We start from the raw sequence: 26971 nt of genomic DNA, 5'->3' as shown, positions 1-26971 counted from the left end.
AACCATCACTTTACCCCCCTCCCGCGTCCACAGCCACCTTTATACCCCCCTCCCGCGTCTACAACCATCGCTGTACCCCCCTCCCGCGTCCACAGCCACTTTATACCCCCCTCCCGCGTCCACAGCCACCTTTATACCCCCCTCCCGCGTCTACAGCCACCTCTGTACCCCCCGTCCACAGCCACCTCTGTACCCCCCGTCCACAGCCACCTCTGTACCCCCCCGCCCACAGCCACCTCTGTACCCCCCCGTCCACAGCCACCTCTGTACCCCCCCCGTCCACAGCCACCTTTTTATCTCCCCCGCTACCTCTATCCCCCCCTGCCCACAGCCACCTCTGTACCCCCCTGCCCACACCAACCTCTGTATCCCCCCTGTCCACAGCCACCACTGTACCTCCTTCCCCCTGTCTACAACCATCACTGTTCCCCCCTCCCGCGTCCACAGCCACCTTTATACCCCCCTCCCGTGTCTACAGCCACCTCTGTACCCCCCCGCGTCTACAGCCACCTCTGTACCCCCCCCCGCGTCTACAGCCACCTCTGTACCCCCCCCCCCCCCCCCCGCGTCTACAGCCACCTCTGTACCCCCCCCCCCGGTCTACAGCCACCTCTGTACCCCCCGGTCTACAGCCACCTCTGTACCCCCCCGGTCTACAGCCACCTCTGTACCCCCCCGGTCTACAGCCACCTCTGTACCCCTCCCCCCCGGTCTACAGCCACCTCTGTACCCCTCCCCCCCGGTCTACAGCCACCTCTGTACGCCCCGGTCTACAGCCACCTCTGTACCCCCCTGCCCACACCAACCTCTGTATCCCCCCTGTCCACAGCCACCACTGTACCTCCTTCCCCCCTGTCTACAACCATCACTGTTCCCCCCTCCCGCGTCCACAGCCACCTTTATACCCCCCTCCCGCGTCCACAGCCACCTTTATACCCCCCTCCCGCGTCCACAGCCACCTCTGTACCCCCCCGCGTCTACAGCCACCTCTGTACCCCCCCCCCGCGTCTACAGCCACCTCTGTACCCCCCCCCCCCCCGCGTCTACAGCCACCTCTGTACCCCCCCCCGCGTCTACAGCCACCTCTGTACCCCCCCCCCCCGGTCTACAGCCACCTCTGTACCCCCCCCCCGGTCTACAGCCACCTCTGTACCCCCCCGGTCTACAGCCACCTCTGTACCCCCCCGGTCTACAGCCACCTCTGTACCCCCCCGGTCTACAGCCACCCCTGTACGCCCCCGGTCTACAGCCACCTCTGTACCCCTCCCCCCCGGTCTACAGCCACCCCTGTACGCCCCCGGTCTACAGCCACCTCTGTACCCCTCCCCCCCGGTCTACAGCCACCTCTGTACCCCCCCCCCCCGGTCTACAGACACCTCTGTACCCCCCCTCGGTCTACAGACACCTCTGTACCCCCCCCTCTGTCTACAGACACCTCTGTACCCCCCCTCTGTCTACAGACACCTCTGTACCCCCCTCTGTCTACAGAACCTCTGTACCCCCCTCTGTCTACAGACACCTCTGTACCCCCCCTCTGTCTACAGACACCTCTGTACCCCCCTCTGTCTACAGACACCTCTGTACCCCCCCTCTGTCTACAGACACCTCTGTACCCCCCCTCTGTCTACAGACACCTCTGTACCCCCCTCTGTCTACAGACACCTCTGTACCCCCCTCTGTCTACAGACACCTCTGTACCCCCCTCTGTCTACAGACACCTCTGTACCCCCCTCTGTCTACAGACACCTCTGTACCCCCCCGGTCTACAGACACCTCTGTACCCCTACGGTCTACAGACACCTCTGTACCCCCCCCCACAGACACCTCTGTACCCCCCCCGGTCTACAGACACCTCTGTACCCCCCCCCCCCCACAGACAACTCTGTACCCCCCCGGTCTACAGACACCTCTGTACCCCCCCACAGACACCTCTGTACCCCCCCTGTCTACAGACACCTCTGTACCCCCCCGGTCTACAGACACCTCTGTACCCCCCCGGTCTACAGACACCTCTGTACCCTACTCCCCCGGTCTACAGCCACCTCTGTACCCCCCCGGTCTACAGACACCTCTGTACCCTACTCCCCCCGTCTACAGCCACCTCTGTACCCTACTCCCCCCGTCTACAGCCACCTCTGTACCCTACTCCCCCTGTCTGTACCCCACCCCGTCCACAGCCACCTCTGTAGGCCCCCCACCTTGTCCACAGCCACCTCTGTATCCCCCCTCCACAGCCATCACTGTTGCCCCCCCCCCCGTAGCCATCACTGTGGCCCCCCCGTAGCCATCACTGTTGCCCCCCCGTAGCCATCACTGTTGCCCCCCCCCCCTCCGTAGCCATCACTGTTGCCCCCCCCCTCCACAGCCATCAATGTTGCCCCCCTCCACAGCCATCACTGTTGCCCCCCCTCCACAGCCATCACTGTTGCCCCCCCTCCACAGCCACATCACTGTTGCCCCCCCTCCACAGCCATCACTGTTGCCCCCCCTCCACAGCCATCACTGTTGCCCCCCCTCCACAGCCATCACTGTTGCCCCCCCCCCTCCACAGCCATCACTGTTGCCCCCCCCCCTCCACAGCCATCACTGTTGCCCCCCCCCCCCCCTCCACAGCCATCACTGTTGCCCCCCCCCCCCCCCTCCACAGCCATCACTGTTGCCCCCCCTCCTCCACAGCCATCACTGTTGCCCCCCCCCCCTCCACAGCCATCACTGTTGCCCCCCCTCCTCCACAGCCATCACTGTTGCCCCCCCTCCTCCACAGCCATCACTGTTGCCCCCCCTCCTCCACAGCCATCACTGTTGCCCCCCCTCCTCCACAGCCATCACTGTTGCCCCCCCCTCCTCCACAGCCATCACTGTTGCCCCCCCTCCTCCACAGCCATCACTGTTGCCCCCCCTCCTCCACAGCCATCACTGTTGCCCCCCCTCCTCCACAGCCATCACTGTTGCCCCCCCTCCTCCACAGCCATCACTGTTGCCCCCCCCTCCTCCACAGCCATCACTGTTGCCCCCCCCTCCTCCACAGCCATCACTGTTGCCCCCCCTCCGCAGCCATCACTGTTGCCCCCCCTCCGCAGCCATCACTGTTGCCCCCCCTCCGCAGCCATCACTGTTGCCCCCCTCCGCAGCCATCACTGTTGCCCCCCTCCGCAGCCATCACTGTTGCCCCCCTCCGCAGCCATCACTGTTGCCCCCCTCCGCAGCCATCACTGTTGCCCCCCTCCACAGCCATCACTGTTGCCCCCCTCCACAGCCATCACTGTTGCCCCCCTCCACAGCCATCACTGTTGCCCCCCTCCACAGCCATCACTATAACCCCCCTCTCCACAGCCACCACTGTTGCCCCCCTCCACAGCCATCACTATAACCCCCCTCTCCGCAGCCACCACTCTAGGCTCCCCGTCCACAGCCACCTCTATATCCCCCCCACCTTGTCCACAGCAACCACTATAACACCCCTCTCCACAGCCACCTCTGTACCCCCCCCTCCACGCACAGCCACCACTCTACCCCCTCTCCCCCCCCTCTATATCACCCCCAGTCCACAGCCACATCTGCCACCTCTGTGTCCCTTTGTCCACAGTATCTTCCCCCCCCCCCCCCCCCCCCCATCCACAGCAACCTCTGTATCCACCCCTGTCCACAGGAACCTGTTTTCCCCCTGACCACAGCCACCTCTGTACACCCCCATTCAGCCACCTCTGCACCTCCCCCCCTCTACAGCCACTTCTGTAAAACCCCCCGTCCACAGCCACCTCTGTAGTCCCCCCCTCCACCTTATCCACAGCCACCACTGTATCCCCCCTGCCCACACCAACCTCTGTATCCCCCCTGTCCACAGCCACCACTGTACCCCCCCCCCCGTCTACAACTATCACTGTACCCCCCTCCCGCGTCCACAGCCACCTTTATACCCCCCTCCCGCGTCTACAGCCACCTCTGTACCCCCCTGTCTACAGCCACCTCTGTACCCCCCTGTCTACAGCCACCTCTGTACCCCCCTGCCTACAGCCACCTCTGTACCCCCGTCCACAGCCACCTCTGTACCCCCCGTCCACAGCCACCTCTGTACCCCCCGTCCACAGCCACCTCTGTACCCCCCCCGTCCACAGCCACCTCTGTACCCCCCCCGTCCACAGCCACCTCTGTACCCCCCGTCCACAGCCACCTCTGTACCCCCCGCCCACAGCCACCTCTGTACCCCCCGCCCACAGCCACCTTTTTATCTCCCCCGCTACCTCTATCCCCCTGCCCACAGCCACCTCTGTACCCCCCCCGTCCACAGCCACCTCTGTACCCCCCCGTCCACAGCCACCTCTGTACCCCCCCGTCCACAGCCACCTCTGTACCCCCCCCGTCCACAGCCACCTCTGTACCCCCCCCGTCCACAGCCACCTCTGTACCCCCCGTCCACAGCCACCTTTTTATCTCCCCCGCTACCTCTATCCCCCCCTGCCCACAGCCACCTGTACCCCCCTCCCCTGTCCACAGCCACCTCTGTACCTCCCTCCCCTGTCCACAGCCACCTCTTTTTCACCCCTCTTGTCCACAGCTACCTCTGTATCACCCCCCCCCCCTTGTCCACAGCCACCTCTGTATCCCCCCTTGTCCACAGCCACCTCTGTATGTATCCCCCCTTGTCCACAGCCAGCTCTGTATGTATCCCCTCCTGTCCACAGCCAGCTCTGTATGTATCCCCCTCCTGTCCACAGCCAGCTCTGTATGTATCCCCCTCCTGTCCACAGCCAGCTCTGTATGTATCCCCCTCCTGTCCACAGCCAGCTCTGTATGTATCCCCCTCCTGTCCACAGCCAGCTCTGTATGTATCCCCCTCCTGTCCACAGCCACCTCTGTATCCCCGCCCACAGCCACCACTACACCCCCCCCCCCCCCCCCCCCGTCCACAGCCACCTCTGTATCCACCCCCGTCCACAGCCACCTCTGTATCCACCCCCGTCCACAGCCACCTCTGTATCCACCCCCGTCCACAGCCACCTCTGTATCCACCCCCGTCCACAGCCACCTCTGTATCCACCCCTGTCCACAGCCACCTCTGTATCCACCCCCCCCCCCCCCCCTACAGCCACCTCTATAACCCCCTGGTCCACAGCCACCACTGTGCCCTCCTCTCCCACCTCTATAACCCCCCCTTCCACAGCCACCTCTGTATCTCTCCTTGTCCACAGCCACCCCTGTACACCCCCTGTCCACAGCCACCACTGTAACCCCCCTCTCCATAGCCACCAGTGTAGGGCCCCCCGTCCACAGCCACCTCTGCATCCCGCCACCTTGTCTACAGCCACCTCTGTATCCCTCCCTCTGCCCACAGCCACCACTGCACCCCTTCCCCCCCCCCCCCCTCTCCTCCATATCACCCCCACAGCCACCTCTGTACCCCACCCTCCGGTCTAAAGCCACCTCTGTACCCCACCCTCCGGTCTACAGCCACCTCTGTACCCCACCCTCCGGTCTACAGCCACCTCTGTACCCCACCCGGTCTACAGCCACCACTGTAGGCCCCCCATCTTGTCCACAGCCACCTCTGTAAGCCCCCTGTCCACAGCCACCTCTGTATCCCCCCACCTTCTCCACAGCCACCTCTGTATCCCCCCCACAGCCACCACTGATGCCCCCCCCCACAGCCATCACTATAACCCCCTGTCCACAGCCACCCCTGTACCCCCCTCTAGACCCCAACAAACACTGTACCCTCCTCCCCCCACCTCTATAACCCCCCCCCCCCCCCCATCCACAGCCACCTCTGTATCCCACCTTGTCCACAGCCATGTCTGTACACCCCCTGTCCACAGCCATGTCTGTACACCCCCTGTCCACAGCCACCACTGTACACCCCCCTCCTGTCCACAGCCACCACTGTATCTCCCCTCTCCACAGCCACCTCTGTATCCCCCCCACCTTGTCCACAGCCACCTCTGTATCCCCCCCCATCTTGTCCACCGCCACCACTGTAACCCCCCTCTCCATAGCCACCACTGTAGGGCCCCCTGTCCACAGCCACCTCTGTATCCCCCCCTCTGCCCACAGCCACCACTGCACCCCCTCACCTCCATATTACCCCCTGTCCACAGCCTCCATCCACAGGCACCACGGTATCCCCCCCCCCCCCCCATCCACAGACACCTCTGTACCCCCACCCCCCCCCCCACAGACACCTCTGTTTCCACCCCTGTCCGCCACGTCTGTACACCCCCTGTCCACAGCCACCACTGTAGGGCCCCCCGTCCACAGCCACCTCGGCATCCCCCCCCACCTTCTCCACAGCCACCTCTGTTCCCCCATCTACAGCCACCCCTGTACCCCCCCCCCCCGCCCACAGCCACCACTGCACCCCCCCCACCTCCATATCGCCCCCTGTCCACAGCCACGTCTGCCACCTCTGTATCCCTCCATCCACAGGCACCACGGTATCCCCCCCCCCCCCCCGTCCACAGCCACCTCTACTCCCACCGCCCACAGCCACCTCTGTACCCCCTCCCCTGTCCACAGCCACCTCTGTATTCCCTCCCCTGTCCACAGCCACCTCTGTATTCCCTCCTTGTCCACAGCCAGGTCTGTATCCCCCCCTGTCCGCAGCCAGGTCTGTATCCCCCCCCTGTCCGCAGCCAGGTCTGTATCCCCCCCTGTCCGCAGCCAGGTCTGTATCCCCCCCCTGTCTGCAGCCAGGTCTGTATCCCCCCCCCTGTCCGCAGCCAGGTCTGTATCCCCCCCCTGTCCGCAGCCAGGTCTGTATCCCCCCCCCTGTCCGCAGCCAGGTCTGTATCCCCCCTGTCCGCAGCCAGGTCTGTATCCCCCCCTGTCCGCAGCCAGGTCTGTATCCCCCCCCTGTCCGCAGCCAGGTCTGTATCCCCCCCCTGTCCGCAGCCAGGTCTGTATCCCCCCCCTGTCCGCAGCCAGGTCTGTATCCCCCCCCTGTCCGCAGCCAGGTCTGTATCCCCCCCCTGTCCGCAGCCAGGTCTGTATCCCCCCCCCCCCCTGTCCGCAGCCAGGTCTGTATCCCCCCCCCCCCCCTGTCCGCAGCCAGGTCTGTATCCCCCCCCCCCCCCCTGTCCGCAGCCAGGTCTGTATCCCCCCCCCCCCCCCTGTCCGCAGCCAGGTCTGTATCCCCCCCCCCCTGTCCGCAGCCAGGTCTGTATCCCCCCCCTGTCCGCAGCCAGGTCTGTATCCCCCCCCTGTCCGCAGCCAGGTCTGTATCCCCCCCTGTCCGCAGCCAGGTCTGTATCCCCCCCCCCTGTCCGCAGCCAGGTCTGTATCCCCCCCCCCCTGTCCGCAGCCAGGTCTGTATCCCCCCCTGTCTGCAGCCAGGTCTGTATCCCCCCCTCCCCAGCCACCACCGTACCCCTCCTCCCTCCACAGCCACCACCGTACCCCTCCTCCCTCCACAGCCACCACCGTACCCCTCCTCCCTCCACAGCCACCACCGTACCCCTCCTCCCTCCACAGCTACCACCGTACCCCTCCTCCCTCCACAGCCACCACGTACCCCTCCTCCCTCCACAGCCACCACCGTACCCCCTCCACAGCCACCACCGTACCCCCTCCCCGCTCCACAGCCACCACCGTTCCTCCTATCCTGTCCACAGCTACTACTGTACCCCCATCCTGTCCACAGCTACTACTGTACCCCCATCCTGTCTACAGCCACCTCTGTATCCCCCCTTGTCCACAGCCACCTCTGTATCCCCCCCCTTGTCCACAGCCACCTCTGTACTCCCCCTGTCCACAGCCACCACTGTACACCCCCCTCCTGTCCACAGCCACCTCTGTATCCCCCCCTTGTCCACAGCCACCTCTGTATCCCCCCCTTGACCACAACCACCTCTGTGTCCCCATCTACAGCCACCTCTGTACCCCCACTGCCCAGAGCCACCTCTGTACCACCCCCCCTCCCCCGGCCTTTAGCCTCCCATTTGCTGGTCCGAACCTTTATGCAGGGGGCAACTCATTTGCTTCCAGCCATTAAATCACCATGTGTGTTACAGAAACAACCATTTGAACCTATCAAGGAAATTACATTAGTCTTACTGTCACGCAAGCTAGCTTTACTGATGGCGATCACCTCGGCTAGTAGGTTGTCTGAATTGGCGGCACTTTCATGTAGGGAACCATACCCAATTCTTCACCACAACATCCATCCTTCTTGCCAAAGGTGGTGTCGGTGGAAGAGAGACTGTATTCCTTGGAAGTTGTCCGAGTTTTTGTCTAGATATGCGAAGATTCAGACTCCTTTTTTGTTTTACCAGAAGGACCCAATTGGGTCTGCCAGTTGGTCTTTCAGGCCTATGGTCTGAAACGTAAGGCTCCTCCTTTTAGGGTGAGAACTCATTCTACCAGGGGTGTAGCAACCTCTTGGGCTTTTCGCCATCAGGTATCTGTGGCTACAATTTGTAAGGCTGCTACCTGGTCTTCAGTGCATATGTTCACGTGATTTTATCAGGTAGATGTTAGAGCAGCCGAAGATTCTGCTTTTGGTCGTAGTGTACTACAGGCTGCTGTTTAAAGTCTGATGGCTATTTTTGTTTGGCAGGCTGTCTTCCCTCCCCTCAAAGCTATTGCTCTGGGACATCCCAGTAGGTAATGAATATTGGCCTAACTCTGTGTCCCATGATGTATGATAAAGAAAATAGGATTTTTTTTTTCAAACTTACCTGTCAAATCCTTTTCTTTGGCTGCATCACAGAACACAGAGGTCCTTCCCCTTCTTTTGAGGATTCGGTGCTTGCTACAAAACGGAAGTACTTCCTGTATTGGATATATAGGAGATCCCTTCCTGTCGAAAGACCTTTGGTCTACCAGTGTCCATTCACCTGGATACGAAGTAAAACCCAGTAGGTAATGAATATTAGTATGTGTCCCGTGGTGGTGTATTCCAAGAAAAGGATTTTACAGGTAAGTATTATGAAAAAAATCCTATTTTTTTTATATTCATTTTGGATAGAGCTGACAGCCATTAGAATACCTGTCAGGTTTTAATTGAAGAGATTCGACCTTTTTATTTTTGCTGTTTACAGTTATCACTGAAATTTATAGAAAATTCCAAATTTTTGTTTGTTTCCAATACAATTATAGAGGTGCTTCTTTGCTTTTCAGCGTCGGACATCTTTTTCTCTGATTTACTCTTTATCAGGCAGAGGATCACGCCTTCTCTGATACTAGTTTTGGATGTAAGGTGCTACAAAATGCCTGCTTCGACTGTTTGTCACTTGGACCTGGATTTGTTGCTGTTTGCAGTGTTGCTCACCTCCCAGTTGGACTGCGTTTGGATCCCCGTGGTTAAAGGCTAAAGATCATGTTTCCTGTAAAACTAAGAAAATAGTATCCCTAGTAAAATCAATACAGGACAAAGCTTCCTCTCTTCTTTATGATCTCCTTACTGCTTGCCACAGAACTTGGGCTGGCTGGGAGAAGGTTGGATTATATTGGTGAGGTCTCTGCAGTTTTTTGCCAGTGTTAATCACCTAAAAGTAGCTGCAGATCCCCTTAGGTATTGACTAAAAATCCTGTGTCTTGTACTGTACTTCAATCCAAAAAAGGGATTTTTCTAGTTATGGTAAAAAAAAAAAAATTTTCTCAATCAATTTACAACATAGAAGGAAGTATTGGTTTTCTAAAATGATATACTTTGTGTAAAGTTTAAAAGGACAGCATTGTCGCAGACTGGACAATACATTTTTTTGTGTATATTTCAGGAAAGGCTTCTGCTGACTCAAAGGAGCCTTCAGAATCACAAAAGAATAAGGAAGAAATATCTGAACTGAAAGAAAGCGGACCACGAGATCAGAATGAGGAGAAAACCTTGAATGAAAGTGATGAAAAATCTCCAAAGACCTTAAATACTTTAAAAAGAACAAAAAAAACAAAATATGTTGACAGCGAGGAACCGCCAGGACCATCAAAAGCGAAAAGACCTAAAAACTACAACAATCGTAAAAAAACACAAACATTTCCCAGAAAAATAAATAAGTCTACCAAACTCCAGAGGCAACTGGAACAAGAGACACAGGATGTTGACACAAAAGGTCCTCAGGAAAATTATTTGAATGTGCCTGATTTGTCAAACGAAGCTGATAGCTTCTCAATGGCACCAACACCTGAAAGTCCAACAAGGAGTGAACCAGTGTGTCCATCTCCATGGAAGCATACACCTGTTTTAGATGAGTCTTTCAAGAAATCTCCAGCTTCTGGAAATGGCATTCAACATACATATTTGAAGAATTGGAAGCACACAAAAGAGAGAGTGCCACGTCCACACGATAGGTATTTTTATCTTTGTGACCCTTTTAACCAGTTTTGCTTTAAAGCCATTTCAATTTTATTGGTAGTCATTTTTATAGTTTTATTGTGGTGGTATTGAGACACTGTTACATTCCCCATGCAAGAGATCCCTCTACTCTTAAGAGTTGAACCCCAAAAGAAAATAAATTATATTGCAGGTTACCAATTCTTAATTTTGATGGCTGCATTCGTTTTCTTTTTAGACTTTTTTTTTATATTTTAACCTGGTGATCCTGCCAGTAAGTCTGTTGTTTTAGTAGCAGATAGAGGGATGAGATAAACTATTTAAAACTGACAGAGGTGCTTACCATGGTCAGCTTTTATTGATGTAAAAAGGAAAAACATTGTTGCTGTAACTGCTTATAAAGCGTTAGACGTTGGCTTCAATTTGTTAGTATTTAAATCTGCTAGTCCATTTAATGTCCAAAGGTGTCTCTTTGCGCCTTCAGAGTAAGGGGGCTTTAATACAGGAGGTGTGTTACTGGCCAGATTGCCAAGTGGAAACAGAGGGGGAAAAAAGCCAAAGAAAACTGATGCAGCCACCACATCTAATAATTGATTGGTAAGTTGTCATATATTACAAATTGTGCCCCTCCCCCTAAATTTTTTTATTTTGGGTTTAATACTGCTTTAAACTTGCCTCACCTTTGCTCCCTCACAGCTCCTTGCTCATCCTCAGCCAGTGAGAATAGCCAGCACTTAAAGTGTTTTTTTTTTTTTTTTTTTTTTTTTAATCAATAGTTTTTATTAAAGTTTACATTTTTATCAAGACAAATGACAGAAATTATGACTAACAGATCAGTTACAGTATTTAGATACATAGATAATAGTATCCAAAAATAATAAAACATATAATATAAAGAAAACCATATTAATTATCTCAGTTATAATAAGGATAATAAAGGTAATGATCGGGAGGTTATTAATACATCCATTGTGGAGACAATACACAAAAGTAATATAAATATTATCTTCATAAATTTATATACTGCCAATTCAAGTAATTCAAAGATGATGAACCTAAATATATTCCCGAACACCCCTATGGGTGCTAAACTGTGTTCGGGACAGTAATAGTAACCTGTTATTTAATAGATACAAAACAAAGATTAAAATATTAGAGTGGGGTAAGTAATTTTTTAATTCAAGTTATCTAGGAACAAAGAACTTGTGCAATGTTTTGGGGACTAGCCCATTTTAACCATGGCTGCCATATTTTATTAGTATGTTCTTTTTTGTGAGGTCGAAGAGCTAGAATTGATTCATAAATGTAATGAGTTTGAGTCGATTCTATCACTTCTTTTATGGAAGGAGGATCAGGATTTTTCCAGCTCCTCGTTATACTGATCCTGGCTGACAGCAAAATATGTGTAAACACATTTCTAAACTGGATAGGATATCGATCAAGATCAATGGATAATAGAGCCAGTGAGTGATTTGGAGGAATGATTCTTTTGGTAATTTCAGACATAACTTGAAAGATTTGTTCCCAATACTTCCCAAGTTTAGGGCATGTCCAAAATGTATGTAACATATCACCCTTTTTTACACAAGTTAGTCAATTTGTGTCCAGAACAAGGGATCCACTCACATATGGAACAGGTGTGCTGGTAACTCTGTGGGATCAGTTTTTCTGTTATCTCAACTTTAATCAATGCAAGGAAACCAGTTTCCAGAGCAGTATATTATAGAGTTTGGAAAGCTTAAGTTTCCTGGTGTGAATCCAAGGGTTGGCACCCTTGGAGATGTAGAAAGGCAAGGATTCTGCCTATGATATTATTGGGCGTAGAGATGAAGTTGGCTCTAAGTATTATAAAGGGCCAAGTCTCAGCCTTATCGGTTTTATTTCAAAGACCGCTTGCTACGCATTCTTTAGTCTGGGGTTTTATGCAAGGGGTGATGCGAATTAATCCGCCAGTTAAATCACCTTTAACCCCTTGGGACTTTAAGTTAGTTTTGTCAGTGTTACCAAAACCACCAGTTGAACCATTACAGCATGTTCCCTTAGTCCTTCTGACTAGGAAGCTGATATTTTTGGTTGCTATATCCTCAGCAAGGAGGGTTTCAGAATTGACTGCTCTTTCTTGTAAAGAGCCATATATTTTTTTTTAATTTAATTGTTTTTTATTGAAAAAAGAATTTCACTTATACATGCATAAATAAAACTTAGTTTTACATACATAGAGGGGGTATACATGTCAGCCAAAAATACCGAGTTTTTCTTCCAAAGAGACTGCTTAACACCAATGACATAGTCATATCTATCCCTCTAATTATCGCTAACGCCCCTGTAGGGCTAACCCCTCCTCCCCCCCTTACCCCTGTTCTTCGAACACACGCTGCTAAATCCAAACAAGCTTATCTGGATAGCCGATAACGAAGTGGCGAATCCATTCAGGGACAGAAATAAGGAGCTTCCAGTAGGCTCCCAGGCCGCCCCCGGCCTGAGACCGATAGGTGCACTCTAGGTCCCATCCTCCACTATCTCATCTAGGGGGAAGCCGATGTCCCTCAACCATGGATTCCATAGCAGCTTGAATTTTTTAAGGTTATTTTGTCTAATATACATTGCCCGTTCGCACCAAATTATGGAATTGATGGCATTTATCCATGCTTGCAGTGCTGGAGGATTCTTTGCCTGCCAATTCATCGCGATTAAGCGTCTGGCCTGGTACAGGCATCTTAATGTTTTTGTTGCAGCAGAGATTCCACCCCTTTCCATAATCCCTAATAGACAAGTCCTAGCTTCAGGTTCTAAGGTGGTATTAAAAATTCTATTTATTCTGTGCACAATTTCTATCCAGTACCGATACAGTTTTGGGCACTTCCATACCATATGGAGCAGGTCTCCTGGTGCTCTACATCTAGGGCACTACCCGTTGGACCTATTGCTTATCCTCCGCATTTTTTTGGGGGTATAGTATGCTCTATATAAAAAAAGCTTATGGGACATACGCTGCGATGGGGAGATAGACACCAAATTCCCCTGTGCTAGGATCTCATCCCATTGTTCCTGCTCAATTGGTCCCAGGTCTTCCTCCCATCCCCTCCTGCTCTTGTCCGGTCCTTCTCCATTCAAAACTTTATCCCTGAGTTTTGTATACAAGCTAGAGATCTGGCCCTTTGTTTGTCCTTGCTCAAGAAATCTCTGTAACAAGGGGTTCTTTGTCCTCTCGATAGTAAGTGTGCCAAACTGTGAATGTATCCCATGCCTCACTTGCAAATATATATAAAATGTTTTATTGGAGATGTCGTATTCCTGGCGGAGATCTTCGAAAGATTTCATAGTGTTCCCCTGGTAGAGATGCACCAGTCTTCTAATCCCCCCTCCTCTCCCACTCCTGGGACCGGGCTATACAGTTTAGTTCAGCCAGTTCTCCGTTGTTCTATAGGGGGGTATACTCAGTTACCCCCCCATAGGCCAAGAGTTGCTTAGCTATCTGCCATACTTTCCTCGCCAAGGTATTGGTGGGACATTTACAAGCGAATGAATTAGCCTCTAGAGCTTCAACTAGAGTTCTATGATATGCCTTATTAATCATCAATTTATGATTTGGACAGCCACCCTCTTCCAGTCCAGCCCCAGTCAAATGCTGGAGCTGGGCTGATAGAAAGTATGTTCTTAAATGTGGCAGCGCTACTCCTCCCTTTTCCACCGGGAGCTGCAGCGTCCGCAGCCGAATCCGAGGCTGTTGCTTTTTCCATATTAATTCTCGAATTAATCCCTCCAGTCTGTTAAACCATTTCTGGTTGATCCAGACCGGGGAATTGTGGAGGATATATAGAATCTGTGGCTGCCAAATCATTTTTACTAAATTACAACGCCCCGCCACCGACAGGGGGAGGCGACACCAACTATTAACCTTCTGTTTCAGCTTTGCCAATAATGCTACCAGATTCTCCTCAACATACTGGTCTATCTCTCTGGAAATCCAGACACCCAAGTATTTCAGCTTGGGTACCACTTCTAGTCCCTCAACTATAGGCGATGGTGGGGGAAAGCAAAGCGCTCGAGTTTCAAGGCCGCAGAGGCTTGATTTAGCTTTTCTTTGGCAGCATGTGTTTTTTGATTTCCCTCTCCATGGGATGGATCTTCTATCGCTCTTTTGCTAAGCATGGTAAAGTCCACGTAAAGGAGTCGCCAAACCAGCGGAAGGTAGTAATAAAGCAGTTTGTATCGCTAAATCAATTCTCCCAGCAAAAAGGCCCGATTTTTCTGCAAAAGGACCTTGAGGGAGGGCCAGTCAATTCACCAAGCGCGCGGCACCTGGATCCTAGATTAATTATATTTACATTTATGGGGTAGACTTGCTTCAGCCAGCGTTTATCAGAGGTAAAGCAGATAGGGAGAGGCAAACATTAAGAAGTAACCAAGTCTCTACTACACAGGTTCTTAACTTTCATCCCACTAAGTTATATAGCGTTTCTCACCACACTGCAACCAAATTTCTTTCATCCATAGAGCTGGCGGATATCTCCGGGAGATTTGCTCGGCCGAGGCGATCGTAGTGCTCTCTCCGCGTGCCCTCATGCGGCGTTGTAAGCGTTAGTCTATCCTCGGATCTCTGGTCGGGTCTCCGACCGGGCTCCCGCGGTAGCAAAACCTAGCGCGGAGTCCTCCTCGGGTTCTTCCAATGATCTCCGTCCGTGCTGTGCAGCCGTCGTGATAACGCACGCTCCAAGTCAATCGTTCGTTACGCAGCTACGATAGAGGGAGCCAGGGAGCGGCAGCTGTATCCACCAGCGAGCTACGTTCCTCGCATCGCAGGGCGGAGGCTAGGAGCTCGGACACACTCGCACTCCTGCTCACTCACTCACGCCCATCTCCATCCGGCCATAAAGAGCCATATTTGATTATTCATGAGAACAGAGGGGTTTTACACCCTCATCCAGGTTTTTTTTGCCAAAAGTGGTTTCAGGCTTTCATCTGAATGAAGATCTTGTCCTGCCATCTTTTTTTCCAAAATCATGTTCCAGGGAAGAAAAGTCACTACATTGTCTTGATGTAGTGAGAGCAGTGAAAATCTATTTAACCACTTGACCACTGGGCACTTAAAGAAGGATTCCACCTAAAAAAAAAATATTAAAAGCCAGCAGCTATAAATACTACAGCTGCTGACTTTTAATAAATGGACACTCACCTGTCCCGGGTTCCAGCGATGCCGGCAGCCGAGGCTGATCGATCGCTCGGCTCTCGGCTGCTGCAGTCACCATTCTAGGTGAGGGAATTAGGAAGTGAAGCGAATCGGCTTCACTTCCCGGTTCCCTACTGCGCGAACCGCGCCGCGCAATAGGAAATCTCCGCGCTGTCACTGAGACCCGTGTGTGTCCCAGCAGACAGCAGGACAGGGAATGGCGTAGACTCCCACGGGAGTCTATGCCCGGAAGTGGGTGAAAATACCTGTCTTTGACAGGTATCTCCACCCCCCTCCCCCCTGAAAGGTGTCAATGGTGACACCGGAGTGGGGGAGGGATCCGATCAGCGGAGGTTCCACTTTAGGGTGGAATCCCGCTTTAACCACTTGCTTACTGGGCACTTAAACACCCTTCCTGCCCAGACCAATTTTCAGCTTTCGGTGCTCTCACACTTTGAATGACAATTACTCAGTCATGCAACACTGTACCCAAATTAATTTTTTGTCCTTTTTTTCCCACAAATAGAGCTTTCTTTTGGTGGTATTTGATCACCTCTGGGGTTTTTATTTTTTGCGCTATAAATGAAAAAAGACCGAATTTTTTTTTTAAAAATGCATATTTCTTTGTTTCTGTGACAGAATTATGCAAATTATTAATTTTTCTTCATAAATTTTGCCTACAATTTATACTGCTACATATCTTTGGTAAAAATAACCCAAATTAGTGGATATTATTTGGTCTTTGTGAAAGTTAGAGAGTCTACAAGCTGTGGTGCGAATCGCACAAAATTGATCACATCTGATGTACTGGTGGCCTATCTCGCTTCTTGTGACCCGAACAAGTCAGGAAAGTACAAATACCCCCCAAATGACCCCTTTTTGGAAAGTAGACATTCCAAGGTATTTAGTAAGAGGCATAGTGAGCTTTTTGATGTTGTCATTTTTTCCCACAATTCTTTGCAAAATTAAGATTTTTCATTTTTTTTTTCTCCACAAAATTGTCATTGTAATAGGTTATTTCTCTCACATGGCATGTGTATACCACAAATGACACCCCCCAAAAAATTCTGCTACTCCTCCTGAGTATTCCAATACCACATGTGTGGGACTTTTTCACAGCCTGGCCACATAGAGAGGCCCAACATGCAGGTAGCGCCATCATGTGTTCTAGGAACATAAATTACACATCTAACTTGTTGACTATTTATTACACTTTTGAAGCACCAGGACAATGACACTGATGACAGATGGCACTGATACGTGGCAATGATGACACTTATACGTGGCACTGATGACACGTGGCACTAATACATGCCACCGATGACAGATGGCACTAATACATGGCACAGATGCCGCGTGACACTGATGACAGATGGCACTGATAAGTGGCATTGATGACACGTGACACTGACAACAGATGGCACGTGACACTGACAGGTGGCACTGATGACAAGTGGCACTGATGACAGATGGCACTAATACTTGGCACTGATGACAGATGGCACTGGGGACAAATGGCACTGACAACAGGTGACACTGGGGGCAGGTGGCACTGGGGGCGGATGGCACTGGGGTGGATGGCACTGCTGGGGGAGGATGAGGATGGCACTTTTTTTTTTTTTTTTTTACTTTTTTAATCAAATCAAAGCAGCCGCTGCAGCCGTTCATCTCTCCCCTCTCACACTCTGTCTGTGTGAAGAGGGAGAGCGGCGCTGAGAGATGATCTCATATGTTTATATTGCGGAAGTAAACATTAGGACTTCCAGGGACGGCATCCCGGACAAAAGCGCCTGCTCTATGGCCGTCATTCGGCTATAGGGCGCGCGCGCGAGGTGGTTAAACACCATTAATAACCAGACCAATTTTCAGCTTTCGGTGCTCTCACATTTTGAATGACAATTACTCAGTCATGCAACACTGGACCTATATGAAATGTTTGTCCTTTTTTTCACACAAATGGAGCTTTCTTTTGGTGGTATTTAATCGCCGCTCGGTTTTTTATTTTTTGTGCTATAAAAGAAAAAATACAGAAAATTCTGTAAAAAAATGAATTTTTCTTCGTTTCTGTTATAAAATTTAGCAGATTAGTAATTTTTTCTTCATAAATTTTGGCCAAAATTTATACTACTACATATCTTTGGTAAAAATAAGTACAAATTGGTGGATATTATTTGGTCTTTGTGAAAGTTCTAGAGTCCACAAGCTATGGTGCCAATATCTGAAAATTGATTACACCTGAAGTACTGATGGCCTATTTCAATTCTTGAGACCCTAACATGCCAGAAAAGTACAAATACCCCCCAAATGACCCCTTTTTGGAAAGAAGACATTCCAAGGTATTTAGTAAGAGGCATGATGAGTTTTTTGAAGTTGGCATTTTTTTCCACAATTCTTTGCAAAATCAAGATTTTTTTAACTTTTTTTTTTTCACAAAATTGTCATATCAGTTTATTTCTCACACACAGCATATGCATACCACAAATTACACCCCAAAACACATTCTGCTATTACTCCCGAGTACGGCGATACCACATGTGTGAGACTTTTACACAGTGTGGCCACATACAGAGGCCTAACATGCAGGGAGCGCTATCAGGCGTTCTGGAGCACCCAGGACAATTCTGACATTTCTCTCCTACATGTAAAAATCATCATTTATTTGCTAGAAAATTACATAGAATCCCAAAACATTATATATGTTTTTTTAGCAAACAACCTGGAGAATACAATGGTGGTCGTTGTAACTTTTTATCTCGCACAGTATTTGCGCAGCAATTTTTCGAATGCTTTTTTTTTAAAAAAGAAAACAGTTTTGTGCTTTAAAAAAAAAAAAAAAAAACACAGTAAAGTTAGCCCAATTTTTGCATAATGTCAAAGATGAAGTTACGCTGAGTAAATAGATACCCAACATGTCACTCTTCAAAATTGTACACGCTCGTGGAATGGCGCCAAACATCGCTACTTAAAAATCCCCAAAGGCGACAGTTTATATTTTTTTTACTGGTTATATGTTTTGAGTTACAGAGGAGGTCTAGTGCTTGAATTATTGCTCTCGCTCTAACGTTTGCAGCGATACCTCACATGTGTGGTTTGAACACCGTTTTCATATGTGGGCGGGACTTACGTATGCGATCGCTTTTGCATGCGAGCACATGGGGACAGGGGCGCTTTAAAAAAAATTATAATAATGTATTGTTCATTTTACTTTATTTTAGTTTGACATGTAAACATCCCTTGTAATAGGAATATGGCATGACCGGTCCTCTTTACAGTGAGATATGGGGTCAATAAGACCCCGCATCTCACCTCTAAGGTGGGAAGCCTGAAAAAAAAAAGTTTCTGGCTTTGATCGTATTGGCGAGTCCATAGAAGCACCGGAAGGGCGGCGGGGGGGGGGGGGATGTCTATGGCTGGGTATTGCAGGGTGTCACCGACTATGGCTGGGTATCTCCGAGTATGGCTGGGTGTCTCAGAGTATGGCGTTGCAGAGCATTGCAGGGTATTGGCGGGTGTTGCAGGGTATTGGCCGGTGTTGCAGAGCGTTGCAGGGTATTGGCGGGTGTTGCAAAGCGTTGCAGGGTATTGGCGGGTGTTGCAGAGTGTTGCAGGGTATTGGCGGGTGTTGCAGGGTATTGGCGGGTGTTGCAGAGTGGTGTTGCAGGGTAATGGCAGGGAATTAAAGGGGTTCATTTTCGGTGAGCAGCGATGTGGGCACTGCAGATACAGCCCACAGCGCTGCTGACACCGATCTCTTCCCCCTCCACTGTACCGATCGGTACAGAGAGGGGGAGGGAGGAACCGGCGTCATAACATGACACCGGTTTGTTTACAAGTGATCACTCCGTCATTTGACGGAGCGATCACGTGGTAAACGTCCGCGATGAGCGGCCGTTTACAGGACCCGGCGGTCACGGATACTCTCGAGTGCGCGCCCCAGTGGGCGCGCGAGAGCGGAATTCTGGAAGGACGTCATATGATGTCCTCCCAGAGTTAAACAACCGCCCTGTAGCCGTCATTCAGCTATGGGCCTGTTGTTAAGTGGTTAAAGAAAACTTCTCAGATTCCTAAGACTGATGTCTTATTTATTCTGCCAGAGGGTCCTGAAAAGGGACAGGCAGCGTCGAAATCCACTGTTGCTAAGTGGATTCAGCAAGTTATAATTCAAACATATGATTTAAGGGGTAAGATTCCCCCTATTCAAGTTAAGGCGCACTCTACCAGAGCAGTTAGTGCTTCTTGGGCAGTGCGTCTGCAAGGCCGCAACTTGGTCTTCTGTCCATACATTCACAAAATTTTACCAAGTGGATGTAAGAAGGGATGAGAATATCGCTTTTAGGCGCAGTGTACTGCAGGAAGCAGTATAAGTCCTCAAGGTCTGGGGGTGCCCTATGGGTTGTGTCCCCTCAAGTAGCATTGCTATGGGATGTCCCACTAAGTAAATACTTAAGCCTCTGTGTCCTATGATGTACGATAAAGAAAATAGGATTTTTATAACAGCTTACCTGTAAAATCCTTTTCTTGGAGTACATCATAGGACACAGATGTCCCCCCCTCTTCTTTTATAGGATTTAAGTATATTGCTTGGCTACAAAAACTGAGGTATTCCTGGGAGGAGGAGGGGTTATATAGGGGAGTCAACTTCCTGTATTGGGTGTGCCAGTGTCAACACCTGAAGGTAGCTATAACCCACTAAGTAAATACTTAAAGCTCTGTGTCCTATGATGTACTCCCAAGAAAATGATTTTACAGGTAAGCTGTTATAAAAATCTAATTTTTCTTTGTCTCTGTTATAAAATTTAGCAAATAATCTTTCTTCATAAATTTAGGGCAAAAATGTATTCTGCTACCTTTCTTTGGTGAAAATAACCCATATCAGTGTATATTATTTAGTCTGTAGGACAGTTATATAGAGTACATAAACTATGGTATATACACTATATTGTCAAAAGTATTGGGGCACATGAACTTTAATGGCGTCCCAGTCTTAGTCCATAGGGTTCAATATTGAGTTGGTCCCCGCTTAGCAGCAATAACAGCTTCAACTCTTCTGGGATGGCTGGCCACAACAGCAAATTAACCCTCGCAGTGTGTGTGTATGTACGGCAAGGCATGGTCTTTACAATTTTTAGAGCTGACTAGACTTTAGGCTGGATGATACCAGTATGTTAAAAGCACATGCCAGCTAAGTTAGCTCTGCCTTAAGATCTGTTGATTGGAATTTTATTGACATAATCAGTTTAACCACTTCCATACCATAGGCCATCATATGATGTCCTTGGCGTTCAGTGAAGATATCTGAATGATACCTGCAGCTACAGGCATAATCCAGATATGTGTTTTTTTTTAGAGCCGGCGATTCTGAGCACAATAAGAATGATTTTAGCAGCTGTTTAGCCGATTGATCATTCTTAGCGGCAACACAAGGGGATGTCACCCCCTCCCGCCGCCCTCGGGTGCTTCTCCTGGCTCTACTGTGCGATCGGGGACCCGGAGAACAAATCGGCCGGCACCGGAAGAGAGGCATAGAGATTTCCAAGGAACAGATGGTCCCCGGCAATCTCTAGGATCCTCGGAGGCCTGGGCGCACAAGTATTCAAAGCCGAGATCTTGGCTAGAAAAGCATTTGATCGTCGTCTTTTTTTTTTTTTTTTTTTTTTTATCTGATGCTTTCCAGCCTGGAGGGGAGATGTGGGGTCTTACCCCACATCTCTCCATAAAGATGACCATTCCTATTACAAGGGATGTTTACATTCCTTGTAATAGGAATAAGGCTCCATGCACACTGAAGCTCAAAAAAGCTATTTCTGGACGCCAGATTGCTGGCAGAAAACGCTGGTTGAAAAACCTGCTTTTAACAGCGTTTTATACTAGCGTTTATGAGCGTTTTACAGCGTTAGCGTTAATGGGCGTTTTTTATAAAAATACACAGAGGACACTCCACAAATCCCACAATGCATTGAAAAATAGAATGCCGAACACTAATGAACGAGCGTTTATGAGCGTTTACAAGCGTTTATGAGCGTTTATCAGCGTTTGTCGTTTTTTGGCGCTAAAAAACGGCACTTTGAACGCGAATTTCTGCCGTTCAGAAAAAAGCCCATAAACTCCAACTGCAGTTTATCAGCTTCAGTGTGCATGGAGCCTAAAAGTGATTAAAAAAATTGTTGAAGGGAAAGTGTAAAAATAAAAAACAATAATAAAAAAAAAAATGTAAGTGCCCCCGTCCCCGCGAGCTCGCACGCAGAAGCAAATCACGCCCACATTTGTAAACTATGTCCAAACCACACGTGAGGTTTCACCGCGAATGTTAGATCAATAATTCTAACACTAGACCTCCTCTTTAACTCTAAACAGGTAACCTGTAAAATATTTAAACCGTCTCCTATGGAGATTTTGAAGTACTGAAGTTTGGTGCCATACTATGAGTGTGCGCAATTTTAAAGCGTGGCGTGAGGTATCTATTTACTCGACATAACATCGTCTGTCACATTATTAAAAAAAATATGGGCTAACTTTACTGTTTTTTTTTTTTTTTTTATTATCATTTGTGAAAATGTTTTTGTTCCCATTAAATCTCTTTTGAAAAATTGCCACGCAAATACCGTGTGGCATAAAAAGCTCCAATGACCACCATTTTTATTCCTTAGGGTGTCTGCTAAAAAAAAAATTATGATTTTTACATGTAGGAGAGAAGTGTCAGAATTTGTGCAGTATTGAAGTGGCTAAAAAATGACAGATACAGCTGTATGCAATATTGGTTAGATTAGCTCACTTTCAAAGCAGGAAAATACAAATGTTGAGTTATAATCCCAAAGTTAATTTGTTTACCTCAATGTATTAAGAGTGTTTTAAAAGTACAATAGTCCAAAAAAAGACAGCCAGGCAACCAGAATTTCCTGTTCATTGAGAAAGACAGTTTGAATGAAGATCAGTTAATCAGTGGTATATGTTGCCCATTTCCAGAAGAACAATGCAAGGTGCAAAAACACTAAACAGGCAGATTTCTTTGGTGGCTTAACCTCACAACGTCTCTCGTTCACTTAGCATAGCGAATTAAGGACCTGTTAGTCTTCCAAAACAACTTCAGGAGCTGAAGAAAATTTCTTCTATCAAGTAACTAGTAGATTATTCTAGCTGTAGTTTTGCACTTATGCATATGACAGACAGGTTGCATTGGTCTTGCTTGTTACGGTGTTTCCTATGTAGGCTCCAGGGCCCCGGATTTCGAAATCCTTGAGGCTATTTTTGCTGTCTGGTCCTTAACCACTTCAATACTGGGCACTTAAACACCTTCCTGCCCAGACCATTTTGATCTTTCAGCGCTGTCGCACTTTGAATGACAATTGCGCGGTCATGCTACACTGTACCCAAATGAAATTTTTATAATGTTTTCCCCACAAATAGAGCTTTCTTTTGGTGGTATTTGATCACCTGGTTTTTATTTTTTGCTAAACAAATAAAAAAAGACCGAAAATTTTGAAAAAAAATTTTTTTTTTGTTTCAAAACTTTGTAAATAAGTAAGTTTTCTCCTTCACTGATGGGGCTACACTGATGGGCACCGATGAGGTGGCATTGATGGGTACTGATAGGCGGCACTGATGGGCACTGATAGGCGGCACTGATGGGCACTACTGATGGGCACTGATAGGTGGCACTGATGGGCGACACGGATGGGCACTGATAGGTGGCACAAATTGGCACTCATAGCTGGCACGGATTGGCATGGATAGGCGGTACAGATGGACATGGATAGGCGGCACAGATGGGCCTGAATAGGCGCCACAGATGGGCCTGAATAGGCGCCACAGATGGGCATGGATAGGCGCCACAGATGGGCATGGATAGGCGGCACAGATGGGCACGGATCGGCGGTATTGTATTATACTGTACTAATGGATGCCAATCAGTGCCAAACAATAATGCATGTCAATCAGTGATGCCCATTGTGGGCACTGATTGGCATCCATTGTGGGCACTGACTGGAATCCCTGGTGGTCTAGGGTGGCATACCTTGTGCTGGGCATCCCTGGTGGTCTGGTGGCGTCCCTGGTGGTCCAGTGTCGGCATCCTGGGGGGGCTGTGCTGATAATCGATTAGCACAGACCCCCCTGTCAGAGGAGCAGCCGATCGGCTCTCCTCTACTCGCGTCTGACAGACGCGAGTGAGGAAAAGCCGATCACCGGCTCTTCCTATTTACACTGTTATCAGCCGTGATTGGACACGGCTGATCACGTGGTAAAGAGTCTCCCTCAGAGACTCTTTACCGAGATCGTAGTTGCGGGGTGTCAGAGTGACACCCCGCAACAATGATCACCGCGATGCGCACCCCCAAATCCTGATCACGTCATATGACGTCCAGTCAGGATTTTGAAACCACTTTGCCGCCGTGTTTCTGTTATAGGGCGGGCGGCAAGTGGTTAAAGTGGTGTTCCACAGAAAAAAAAAATTATTAAAATTCCTCGAAAGAAAGAAAAAAAAACAATTGGAATTTTTTTTTAAACTCACCTCTAAATGTCTGTTGCTAGGGGGTCCCTCGTAGTCTGCTTCCTTCAGTGCCTGGGCTGGTGACATCACTTCCCCTTCGGAGCAGGAAGGGCTCAACTCTGCCCTCTCCCTCCTGTCAGTCACCTGGGACACGTGACAGGTCTCAGATGACTGCGTGGCCAATCACGCGCGTTGCGTCACTCGCGCAGTGGTGCCCGGCTGTGAAGCTACAGCTGGGTGCCCAGTTAAAATGCCAGCGCCGCCGAGCGGAGGGGGGAACGAGCGGGGCTTTGTTCCCCTGTATCGCTCGACCCTGGAACAGTTAAGTGGTGGCACAGTGGTGTAGTGGTTAGCACTCTTGCCTAGCAGTAAGAAGGGTCGCTGGTTCAAATCCCAACCACGACACTACCTACCTGGAGTTTGCATGTTCTCCCTGTGCCTGCGTGGGTTTCCTCCGGGTACTCCGGTTTCCTCCCACAAACCAAAGACATGCAGGTAGGTTAATTGGCTTCTGTCCAAAATTGGCCCTAGTATATGAATGGGGACCTTGGATTGTGGGCTCCTTGTGGGCAGGAACCAATGTGAGTGTAAAATGTACAGGGATAGGGACAATTATAGACACTAAGGTTGAACTGGATGGACTGTTGTCTTTATTCAACCTTACTAACTATGAAACTAGTTAAGTGTCTGATTATTAAGTCAGCAGCTGCAGTATTTGTAACTGCTGATTTTTAATTTTTTTCTTTTTTTTTTTTAAGGAGTACTCCTCTTTAATATCTATACTGTTGGCTCCACCTTCCTATGCTGAGCGCCAGTGTATTTCTCTTTTTGTTTATTTACACTGTTACCTGGTAACTAGTTGCAGTGCTTGACCCTCTGTCTGCACAGCCACATCTAACACTCTCTTCCTCTTTCCTCTAAAACTGTTGCTGTGTTTTTTTTTTTGTGGTCATACTGTGTAGGCATGTGTGACAAACGCGGATGTCAGATCCCTGCCCTCCTCGCTAACTGGCGACAAAGGACCGGCCAACCTCACACCCCGCTGTCACTTATGTAACAATGCCACACTCAGCTGCACCCAGCACAAAGATTTTCCAGCTTGCGGGACCACAATCTAGGTGCGGGCAGCCTGAGAGCGATTGTCACTGGGCTAATTACACAATTAACCCTTTAACTGCCACCACCCCCGTTTAAAAGACAGAGCCGGGGGGACTCGTAATTTTAGCAATACCAATTATAAGTTTACAATAAGCGCCTGCAACACACACTGCCACCACAGACAGGTCTGCTCAGTGCCTTACTCTACCACAGTAGCGCCCTTTTAAGAGACAGGTTCGTTTATAGTTTGCATCAAGAGCTTTAAAGACAAGGTTAACACTTTTCAACATAAGGATTTATTATGAAAAGGTCAAGGTTGGTGTGAATAAAACATTTACAGAAAAAGGATGTTTCAAAAAATAAAGACAATATACAGCCACAAAGAAATAAGGTAGAATTGAGAAGGAAGAATACTTGCAATTAATGTCCGAGGGTTGATCAGAGTTCGATCGATGAGCAAAGGTAATCGGTTCTCAAACTTGCCAGATGTTCCTGCTTGGATGGTAAAACGAGAACTGACCATTGCCTTGGCCTCTCCTCTTTTCTGTCAAATCAAAGGGGGTGTTGACAGCGACCAGTGACCAATCGTCTGGTCATCTTGTTTAGGGGTTGGTTGCTGGGAGGTGTCTACACTCATGACGCTGTCCCAGGTACACTTTATGATACATATTCATATCTCTGCCTCTCTATTGTTTATAGACTGCAGATATCCATTTTAGTGATCAGCATATTTGCTTCAAAACAAGTCCACACATGACAGGTTTCCCATTTCAGGGTTACCTAGGAGGAGTAAGGGGTCCCAGTGGCTTCCCATATGACCTGACATAGGGGTGTTTGGACTTGAAATGTTAGAAATTATCCAAGGAAACTAAATATATCCATATTATGGCTGTGCTATGATGGCTTTGAAAGTTATAAAAATGTTGAAGTTTCAAAACTTTACTAATCTTTCTGTAGTCTGTGGTTGGAAGTATTTACGACGGGTATCTGTTGGTTCTCTGCATGGAGAGGGTGACAGTTTTACGACAGGCCGGAATATCTTGCCAGGCAACTTGAGCCTTGTTTATTGACCTAGCCTGGTTCTGTTTTCTCTGCTAAGATAACCTTTCTTCCCTTTTGAAGATGTTAAAAGCTTTGGAATTCCTAAGACAGGGGGGGGGTTTAGAGTCTTCTGTAAGTTTACAAGGTAGCCAAGCTGTCATGGCTGCGTTCCAAACAACATGGTGACTAGTTGCAATATATCCTGGCTCAGACGTGATATCGTTACAGCATGGACTTTTTTTTTTTTCCTTTGCTGCACAATCCTTCAAATATTGTTTGGGTCTTGGAACCAGTGGCTTTAGACTCAGTGATGCAGTAAGTGTCCTAATAATAAGTCAGCAGCTACAGCATTTGTAGCTGCTGACTTTTATTTTTTCTGAAGGTGCCAAGAGCTTTGCTCTAAGTAGAAGCAAGGTGCTAAAATATTTCCAAACTACTTGGTTTGATGACCAGAACGAAAATAAACCTCCTAATAAGGTGTTTGCACTGCCAGAATGTATTTTTGTCTATCCCTTTTTTGTTAGAGCAATCACTGTTTTCCAAGATTTGCTATGAGACACAGAACCAATTTGTGCTTCTTGCCTTCAGCCTTGCCACTGCTAAGTATTCACAGTGGTCTTGGCTCCTGTTCTTTCTCTGAGGATACAGTTGGGCAACACCACGGAAATGGCATATGTGAATTGGCAAGGAGGAGCGACAGCAGAGGTGTTTGTTGTTCTACTGGTAGTTTTCATTCTGGGTGTGGACAGTTGGCAGCTGGTTTATCTCAGGCCTTAAAGAGGAACTGCAGTCTGCTTACGTAATCTGTAATAAAAACATCTTTGCCATTCTGAAGCTTCTCTCCAACCACTTTGCATATTATTGTATATATACTGTGATTCTGTACTTGACAAACATGCTTCCAAAATCTCCATCC

General features: G+C 49.2%; 1 protein-coding gene across 4 annotated transcripts in view; it reads left to right on the top strand.

Annotated features, from left to right (window-relative positions):
* Nucleotides 1-26971, top strand: part of CENPC (centromere protein C) — a 522895-nt gene that overhangs the window by 401672 nt on the left and 94252 nt on the right. For all 4 annotated transcript variants that reach the window (XM_077476133.1, XM_077476132.1, XM_077476131.1 and 1 more), the window contains one exon: nucleotides 9711-10278. In XM_077476133.1, the coding sequence (XP_077332259.1) occupies nucleotides 9711-10278 (568 nt within the window). The remainder of the gene's footprint in view (nucleotides 1-9710; nucleotides 10279-26971) is intronic.

The sequence above is a fragment of the Lithobates pipiens genome, unplaced genomic scaffold, assembly GCF_037356315.1.
Source record: "Lithobates pipiens isolate NorthernLeopardFrog02 unplaced genomic scaffold, aLitPip1_a1.2 Scaffold_13, whole genome shotgun sequence".
Taxonomy (NCBI): domain Eukaryota; kingdom Metazoa; phylum Chordata; class Amphibia; order Anura; family Ranidae; genus Lithobates; species Lithobates pipiens.
This window is presented reverse-complemented; position numbering and strand designations above follow the sequence as displayed.